This window comes from Trachymyrmex cornetzi, unplaced genomic scaffold (assembly GCF_001594075.2).
Source record: "Trachymyrmex cornetzi isolate Tcor2-1 unplaced genomic scaffold, Tcor1.1 scaffold138, whole genome shotgun sequence".
Taxonomy (NCBI): Eukaryota; Metazoa; Arthropoda; class Insecta; order Hymenoptera; family Formicidae; genus Trachymyrmex; species Trachymyrmex cornetzi.
In genome coordinates, this window is record NW_017295960.1 from 1,652,957 (window position 1) to 1,663,383 (window position 10,427).

Genomic DNA, 10,427 nt, shown 5'->3' on the forward strand with positions numbered 1-10,427 from the left:
GTCTAATGGCTTAGGACGCTCATACGGAATACAAGAGATCCGGGTTCAAGTCCCGGCTGAGGTAATATTTTTTGCAATTCGCAATAAATTTATTAACAGTTTCAACATATTAACATCTTTATAATATGATGCTTGATGATAGCATTAAATTATTAAATTGCTTGTCAATTTAATTCGCGATTCCTAGGGTAGTTTTAATTGCGTCTATAGTCCGAAAAAACAATTCAACGCGCAGTTCTAAAAGACTACAATATGGTATATATGCAAGTACATATAGTGTATATTAGTAATTCAAGATGGAATTATTTAAAGCAATGAAGATCCAGCTTTGACCGTAATAGACATTTTTTAATTTCTAGTAGAAAATATTTAACGTGATGAACTAAATGTACGTTAAATATCCAGTTTTTACGTTACAGATTAATATCGATGAATGGCATTATGTATTATACAGTATAATTTTATGCGTCGTTTTACCTAGCCTAATATATAATGATAAATTCCGCTCGAAAATTTTAAAAACTTAATTAGAGATATTGTAGTATTTTTTTAAATTCTTATTCGACAAATAGTAATGTATTAGTATATAATGTATAATAAGATAGTATTGTAATATACCAACATGCGTGCACAAATAAAAGCATTTATTATTAAATGTATTTTAAACAATTTGTAATTTGTGTCAAAATCAAAATAGAATTCTATTTATAATGTTTTATATCTTACAATTAGATAATATCAAAAACATTAAAAATCAAAATATATATTACATATATATATTCATACATAAAAATACAGAGAGAGAGAATATATAAAATTATATATATATAATTTTATATCCTGAAATATGGCATAAATTATAAATTATCAAAAGCAAACTTTACATACAAATTATTTAATTCTTTCTTTTTAATAAACATGAAAATAATTAACTAAAAATAATTATTATTATATTTAAAAAGAATTATTAATTACACTTTTTAAAAGTATTTTAAAAAATTATGTTAAATAATCAGAATATAAATATCAAAAAACCAGCTCCACATTATTAATTGATACAGTATGTAGGTAGTATTTATGTAGAAAAAAGTAAAAGGCAAAATCAGTTGCACAGTAAATATCAATAATTGTGTTGTAAAAATTAATAGTAGCTAACAAATCGCCACATGAATGCATAAATTATAGGTTAAGCTACACCAAGATCGCTATCTGTCAATTAATTCAAAAACTGGCGTGACCTCAATATTTTCGTATCGATTAACTTTCAATTTTAATTCATCTTCATAATATGCAATTCAGGTATTACGGTAGTTGTGGGACATCCTGTATACATGTATGTACGCCAAGAATCGAATTGGCGTGATCCTTGGCATCCGTAACGCGTGAACGCGCTAATAATAGATTCCCATTCACTTATGTCGCAGGATAATTCGACATCGCGTGGAAGCGTATCCATGCACTTGTGAGAGCAGGAAAAACATTATATCCAGATAAGTATATGTTAAGTGGTGACTATAAGAAAATCACGTGTGTGATACGCGGCTGATTTCACCAGCGTCGGTCAACCTTAGTCCCAGTTTAACTCTGATCTCTCTCTCTCTCTCATCTCTTTTTAATTCTATCTCTCACCGAAACCGGTCATCAATTTTGTAATAATACGAACCAAGCTAAAAGTTGCGTCATTCGGTCGTGTTTTTGGTGCATTCGGCCATCTACTCGATAAGTCAAATCGATTCATAAAAGAATCCTCTTCGTAAATATTAATAAAATAATGATGAAACAATAACCGCGACTAACAACAAAACTATTTATTAATAAAGACAAATTAACAGTAATATTACACATCAATATTATAATTTCTCACTCAACAATATAAACATAATATAACACATGTTGTACACAACAGTTACATTGAGTAGGAAATTATTATATAATATTGATGTGTAATATTACTGTTAGTTTCTTTTCAGCAAATATCGATATATATTTATTTTTTTTTAAATATCACGTATAAATCATGCTCGTCGGTCAAACGAAAATTTTATGAACGACTGTAAAAGATTTGCAGATATATAAATATTTTAAATTATATTACATTTTATAGCAAATACCATAGTTTAATAAAAATAAATTGCAAGTAAAGAATTTAAAGAATTCTGCTAATATCCACGCAAAATTCGCAAAAATATAATGGCATCTACGATTCTCCAACAGAGCGAGCTGTCCTGTTTGGAGCAATCATCCGAGCTCAATTCGGCGCGAGAAGCTGAACCCGAGCGTGTAAATCGCGATACGAACGGCGCACCCGCGTGCGTGCACGAGCGTTCACTTTCGCTGGACACGCTCGTACTTCTACATACGCACGTGCACGCGCGTACAAACCAGGAGCGGCAGTGACTCGTGTAGCAGCAAACGCTACCAACGCGACGTCGGTTTTTCATCTTGTCAGTCAGCCTTCCTGCTCCCACAAGAGCGGATCGGTCTCTTTTTCCGTATTTTCCGCGGCGATCTTATCTAAGAAGCTGTCGCACGTGAACGATGAAGTGTCATGTAACGAGACAAGTCCCGGCGATGATGCGCATCGCCCTTGTCGTGGCGGTGGTGCACGCATCGCCGGCTGAGCCCTTGCCCTCCAGCCTGCTCGGTGGAATTGGTAACGTCGCCAATACCGCAACTAATTTCCGTAAGTCGACCTCGTGATATCAACCTTTCAATTAATCGCCAAGTTTTATTTACTTTTAGAATATTTTGCATATCTATATAAAAATGTTAGCAAATTTAAGAAGGTAAAGATTTAAAAAATTAGTAATTAATATTTTAATTTTTATCGTGATATTACTATGATAGTTTAGTATAGTTTGCGTTTCAAGACCAAAAAATCATTTCGGAGCGTACAAGGCCTACCTACGTAGTAGAATATAAATTCACAGAGAATTATACAAGCACTTAAGAGCCGGTTAGACCATTTAGACATTTAATTCTATCCCTGGTGAAAAAATTTCACTGAAATTATTCTACGTTTTGGAACATTTCAGCGAAATTGCTGAAAATTTGCTGAAAATTCACTGAAAGTTTTCAGCTAATATAATAAAAAATCACTGAAATTTCTTTGAAAATTAACTGAAATTTTTATGAAATTTTGCTGAGATTTCTCTGAAATTTTTATTAAAATTTCTCTGAAATTGAAAAGTGTTTCAAAACGTGAAATAATTTCAGCGAAATTTTTCCACCAGGGATAGATTGTGGTTTTCACATATACGATCCTATAAGATTTAATATTATTTAATTTTTATCTTTATATATATTAACTCCAATAGCTGGAGCAGCAAAATATTTTTTTGCGTGTACTATAAAAATGAATTATATCTCTGTAGCTACTTCCGATAACGATCGAAGATTGTATTTTAAACTTAATTCATTCTAAACTGCTGCTTGTAATAGATTAACTCATTCCTGTATCATATACTATATATAAAATATTTAAATAAAAATTAACATTAATTAACGTGTGTCTTAATTATTACAAAAATCATTTATATTAATAACTAATATTAGTGTAATAAATAATAATTATTATTATATGTAATTACATATTATACGTTTTATGTAACTATGAAATAATGGAGAAGTTATCTGTATGATGGATTTGATGTAACAACTAGAAAATGTCGTAGCATTTAATTTCGAATTTCATCGTCAAGTAATTTAACATCTTTGATTTTATGTCACGCGTAAGTTAAATTGATTATGTTAACGTAAGATGTAATAAGAATTACTTATTTACTTTGATGATGAGAGAAGTCGTTCTGATGGTTTCTGAAGTATCGAAGCGATGTCGACTTGGTTTATTTAATCATACCAATCGAAAATCAGTTAATTCGAAATTGAATTTATTCAAAAGAATTTAAATATTATGACCGAGTGACTTAAATTATGAACGTTAGACAAGTAGAGCAATAAATTTTTTGGCATTTAGGAATCTAGATGTCATAATAAATAATGGTACTTGAACAGAGAAGCACTGTGTATCGTCAGCGTTCAATGAAAGTGAAAACGTAAATACAACGATACAACGGTATCAATTAAGGATGAGGCGATGGATGGAAAGTTTAAGTAGGTAGATGTTAGATAACGATATTAGAGAGCTTTGAAAAGGCCTTTCCTCGCCAATGCAGCGGTTGAAAATATTTGATTGATGGAAGTAAAACATGAAGTCTTTAAATCGTCATACTATTTAAATAATTCTTGAATCGGAATCACGTAAGCCGCAAAAGTATTCTAAATATCGCGGTTGATTACCATTAATTTGCATAAATATCTCGCATAAATTAATGCGAATAAATTTATTGTAGTATGCAGCGACCTAAATTTTTAATCAGATATACAAAATAGATTATACAAATAGATTATAGTTTTACATTATCCGACTTCGCTCGACCTTTTAGATAATAATTTATGCATATCGTCTACTATGAAATGACAAATGCTTTGTACTGGCGTGTTTTTATGAAAATGCAAATTGCATTAATAAATGTTTTAGAGAAGCACAATATTACAAAGGCATTTCCGATAACTGTATTTTAACATAAATATCCGAGATGACATTACGATATTATGTAATTACTTGGAAATATAGTTCAACAAGTAGATAAACTCTCACTACTCGGGCTGTCGTGTCGAATTCATGATAGAGGACATAACTTATGCTTATAATGATCGTCAAAACACGTTATTAATATAAATTATTCTCATAAATACAAATATATCTAACAAAAGCGCATTGTCTCGTGTAAAAAATCTATCATCTCTAATGTCGCAGTTTCAAGTAAGAGAAATTAAGTTTGATTAAGTAATTGGAAATAAAAAAACTATTCCTTCAAGGACTTAATTATTATTTCGCGAAAGATAAATGAGATCAGATTCTTATCAGATTCTGATTGAATTGGTAATAAAGAATATCAAAGAATTCAAAGGATATCGTTGTTTTGTCATGTATTACTAGCGTTAAAAAACGCATTAGCATGCTACGCAGAAACAGTGATGATTCAGATTTGTTAAGCAGAATGTTTCATACGTATACGGAATAAAAATATCCGCCAATAACGTGGAATTTCTACAACGTATAAGACAAACAAAAGATGCTCTTTATTCATTAACATCAGCATTAGTCACATCCGTGTTTATAGATATATGCTATTTTGCACACCACACTGAATTCATAATGATATAAAAATTACGCGAGCACGTACGTTAAAAAAAAAAACAAATTTGTTATGCCATTATATGATTTTTTCTGACATTTTCATGAAAGTCACGTTATTTACATTAACTTGACTTTCGTGATAATGTTAGAAAAAAAATTATAATGGCATATAACAAACTTGTTATTTTTTTTATATACCTCAATCGAAAGTACTTTTGTCCGTAATAATCATTTAATATAAGCGACGTATTATTCAATATTTGCTAAAGATATAAAGTAAAGAGCACTATTAGCATGTTTTCTTCCAATTTGACCTTGAGTTAAACTAAATTTAATACCACGAAGCGTCTCACGTCAATTAAGATATTATATTTGACCGTCAACAACATGTATCACTTACATAACAATGTTGCGCAATTAAAAAATGATAATTATAAAATTATTGCTGCTAACAACATTCAAGTATTACGTCGTCACCATAAAAAGTGAAACTAAAACGCGATATTATTTATATGCAATGCTGGTACGTTGACCAAAGCTCATCTGAGCGTAGCAATTCAAACGTAACAAATTGTAATCGATGTTAAATCACTAAAAAACATTTTCATTCCACCAGATCTGGTCGAATGCAATCCGGCGAGAGCGCAATCACTTTATTCGATGACTACTTTTTCATTCAAACCTTTTTCATGTACCTAATCTATTAATGTAAGTGCAGTAAATGCGTGTAAGAACCCCTTTAATATTACAATAGAACGAAGCATTGTATAAAATTCAATTAATCATTTAATTATCATACCAGAACCGACATTCTCGATCAGATTGTTGCGCTAAAATTCCTTTGTTGTTATACAGTGAAACAAAGCCCTTGTTTAAAATTCCTTTAATCATTTAATTACCAAATCACAATCGTCGGATACATTTAATTGGTTTCGGCCAGAAGGCCGAATCTCGGATTCATGATAGTTGATTTTCCCATCCACAATCAGCGCGCCGCCAACAAACGGTTTAATTAACGTGCGAATAAAGGCGCCTTGAGGGTTGATTACCAAACGTGCACGAAGCTGGCGAACATCCTTTATATTGCATGATAGACATTAATATCGAAGTAAAAGTATTCATGTAATCTAGAATGTAATCTATTTTTGGATGAATGAAATGAATAGAGAAAAGTGCGATCACACGAAATATGAAATGTGTAAAACATATTTTATACATATATCACTTATATGATATCAGATAACATAATGTATATTTACATTAATAACGCGCCAAGAATTTAAAAGAAAATTGTAGATCGCGTCTTATTCTTTGATCTAATTTTGAAAATATTATTTGGGGCATTCTTACCACAAATATGTCACGAAGAAATCGATTTTTGTTAATTTGTTGTTCCTAAAAAACAAAGATTTACATTGTGCAGAATTATTAATTATTACATCATAAAAATTATTAGATTAATTATTTAAGTATTAGTGATAACTATTGCAGAAAGTTTTAATTATATTTTCAAGCATTAACTAATCGGTTTTGTCTTGTTAGGATGTCTCGGTGACTTGTAATCATTTGTTACAGTAACGGGAGTCGTGCAATGGCAAAAAGAACTATTGCATCGCGTTACGGACACTGCCGCGGACTACAGTATGTGTTCGCATAAATTGCAATGTTTATTCAAAAGCTTATGCATTCTCTTTACGCTTAATACGGCTTCAGCGCAGCTTTCAGAAAGAAAAGCAAAAAAAGACAGGGCTTTTCGAAATTTGCAAATGCTTATGCGTATAGCTGTTAATAAAAGAAACAATGTTGGGATACGCTTTTATTTGAAGGCCTCATAGGATCCTACAAACATTCTTTATTTTCTTAATATGTTGCTATTGATAATTATTAATTTATTACATTATTATTTATGTAAAGTATATAATGGGTTTAATAGGAAAAAAAAATTTTTTTAGTACCTATATATTGTCAAATCAAATACTTAAATTTTTTCAAAATTTGCAAAAGCTTCTGCGTATAGTTGTTGATAAGATAAACAATGTTGATAGATACGCTTTTTTATATAAGTAAAGCTTTAAGATCCTACACGGAGAAAATTTTATATTAAGTTTTAATACAATTTTAAATTATACTTTACTATATCTTGTATTTTCGATGGACTCTTACAACATGATTCCGACTTAACTTTTACTATGATAATACTAATTTTTATCACATAAATAAAGTAATTATTTTGTTAAGCCATATTCTAACATGAAAACAGTTAATTTTTACTATGGTACGCAAACAAAAAAATTTGCTAGGTATATTTGATTTTGTAATAAAAAAATTTGTACTATGAAAAAGTGTAAAAATTACGTTATATTATTGTTTTTAAAAAAAATAACTATAGCATTTAAATTTATAATTTACACGAAGACCGCAGCTACTACCACAATTATATAGTAATTTTAAATATAAAATTTTCTCCGTGTACAACTATCCTTTCTTTTTTTAATATATAGATAATATATTGTTGTTGACAATTATTTTACATATAATTTATTATTTGTGTAAATTGTATCATGTTTAACTATAGGAAGAAATATATTTTTTACTATATTAGCAAATATTTGAACTTAACATCTTAAATTTAATTGTTAAAAAATTATATAAGTTATCTATAATATATATATATATATTATAGATAACTTATATAATTTTCTGTTGAAGCAATTGAAAATCACTTTCATATTATTTATTATTTTGTGAAATTTATACAGTGAATGATGTGAAAATTTCGAGAGTTCGTAATATGAACGAGAACTAAAAGGTTAGCGACTAATATCACTTCCGCAGAACGTTGAAGAACATAATTCGCGTTAACGTCAATTCCCGAGCGCGCATGGAGTCGACAAGCTCAGAGATGCAAATATACAAACGTCTAGCAGAGAAATACTGTAACGCAGTAATTCGATCCGTAATAACACGACGTGACGCGACGCTTTTGATTGAGAAGGGATTGCATTTCTCTTTATTACGGAGCGATACGCTTGTAATTGCAAAAGCTCGTGACCCAAATCGTTTCTTAATTCCTTTTTGAGTAAATAGTACCGAAAGTTGTATTTCGTTTTTTTTATGACGACCTCAGATAATCAAATTAAACAAGCTTTACTTATCAACCTTGACCGGATAGTTAATGAGAAAAACTAATTATAAGAGAGATTAACTTGGCAATTTAAATAATATACGTTTTGATAATTCAGTTTGCATAATTATAATCAGGATAACTGGCATTTACCACTTAAGTCTGAAAAATGTGCACGAGAAAATATATGCAGGCACTCGGAATAATTAACAGACATTCTTTTCTCGATAGAAAACAAACTGCACGCTACCTTAATCTGCGACGAGAGAATTGCCAACTAGTGCAAAATTAAGAAAAGAGTTACAACCTAATTCGGACAATTAATGATACAATATATCGCTCGTAATACACATTTTAAATCTTCTCAATAATGCATCATCGAGGTATAGAGTGTTAAAAGCAAACAACAAAATAATAAATATTTCATTGAACTCGCAACATTAAATTTAAAGTCTCCCAACGTATTCTATATTTAAATGCAAATAGCAGATGTCAAAGACCGAGACGATTACATCGAGAAATCATCACAATGCTGATCAATTAACGATCTCATTATGTCCCGCTTAAAACTATTTCTGATGTGCTTCTATCTTTGCTCTTTCAATGCTGAGAAACCTGTGTGTTTTGATTGATTTCTCGGCAATTCTTTTTCGTAATTTAATTTAACTTTAATATATTATTTAATTTTAATAACAATAAATTTTTGATATGTTTCTCTTAATAATAATAATTAAGAAATTTATATTTTGTACCTATTTTATATATAATAAATCTAATATCTCGATTAATCTTAAAATGCAAGTTTCTATTGCATTTCTATTGCATTCGGAAGTAAACAAATCATTTTTGCATCTCGACAATAAATAAATTTTCAATAAATACTGATATGAAAAAAAGATTTCATTATTTTTGTTACTCTTTTAATAAAATTTTAAAAATTAATTTCTCATTTAAGAAAGTAATAATTCGTTTTTACATAAAATTAAAAAAATTAGTTTAGTTTATATATTCATGATATCGCTAAATCGAACTAAAATCCCATATGTGTAATAATTTGTTTTCTATTAATTCTCACATGAGATTAATAAAACTCACTTTTTCACACGGAACAGATGTAATATAAATAAATCTCAGAAATGACATAACAACACACAGGAAACCTGGTTCTTGCGGCATTGAAAGAGTTAATGTCTATAATAAGCAACAGCAATAACAAGCAATAATATAAATGAGATAAATGGGAATGTAAATAAAGAGAAATACTTTCGTCTTCTGATTGTAGTTACCAGCGCGGTAGAGAAGCCGAGAAATTTATTGCTCAACGCTACCAGGATGACGACTGGTTATAGTAAGTACCGAGCACACACAGTTAATACTACACATTTAAAAAAAAACAAACTAAATCTTAATATTATTTTAAAAAGTACTAAATGTGTGTAAACATTTACTAACAATAAAAAAATATTTACTCAATAAAAAAATAAAAATAGTTCAATTAATGTTCTTGTACCGAATAAATATAAGTATCTTTATATTTAGTAAATATCTACTTGGAATCATTCAAACAATATTAGATAAATTTAGTATATTTTTCAGTGTATATTTATAGCTATTTGCGTTTATACTTATTCTTGAATCGGACAGTTGACAATGCAGCCTCAATGGGTCTCGAGTTCAAGCTGAAAAGATTTCTAGAGAAATTCCGTACTCGGATGCGCAACGGTATCGCAGAGCTTGGTATACCTCCGTTGGAGCCGTTCACTCTCGACGAGATTGACATCGACACGGATAATCCAGAAATCGGAAAGTGAGTCGTTGGATGAATACAGGATCGTGTATATCGGATTTCAGAGACTCGGAGTAAAGAAAATCTCGCCTCGATATACAGTTTTAGAAAACGCGCTATAGAGATCATAAATAATTTCGTTAAGAATGTTACAACTTTATTAAATTTAAACTTTATTAAATAATAGGGTAAACTAGGGTATTATGGCCATACGAAAAAGATGGCCATAGGCCATAATTTCTCCAATAATTGATAAATAGTGCATTTTTATAGTCATTCTTAAAGATAATCAATATTTACAGTAGTTCATATGA

At 29.8% G+C, this 10,427-nt stretch overlaps 1 protein-coding gene across 2 annotated transcripts in view; it reads left to right on the forward strand.

Annotated features, from left to right (window-relative positions):
* The first annotated feature begins 2,422 nt into the window (after positions 1-2,422).
* Positions 2,423-10,427, forward strand: part of LOC108771049 (uncharacterized) — a 12,178-nt gene continuing 4,173 nt past the window's right edge. The window contains exons 1-4 of one of the 2 annotated variants that reach the window (XM_018522932.1): positions 2,423-2,683; positions 6,779-6,844; positions 9,610-9,675; positions 9,972-10,134. In XM_018522932.1, the coding sequence (XP_018378434.1) occupies positions 2,539-2,683; positions 6,779-6,844; positions 9,610-9,675; positions 9,972-10,134 (440 nt within the window). In that variant the 5' untranslated portion in view covers positions 2,423-2,538. The remainder of the gene's footprint in view (positions 2,684-6,778; positions 6,845-9,609; positions 9,676-9,971; positions 10,135-10,427) is intronic. The other variant, XM_018522933.1, reaches the window with a different exon arrangement.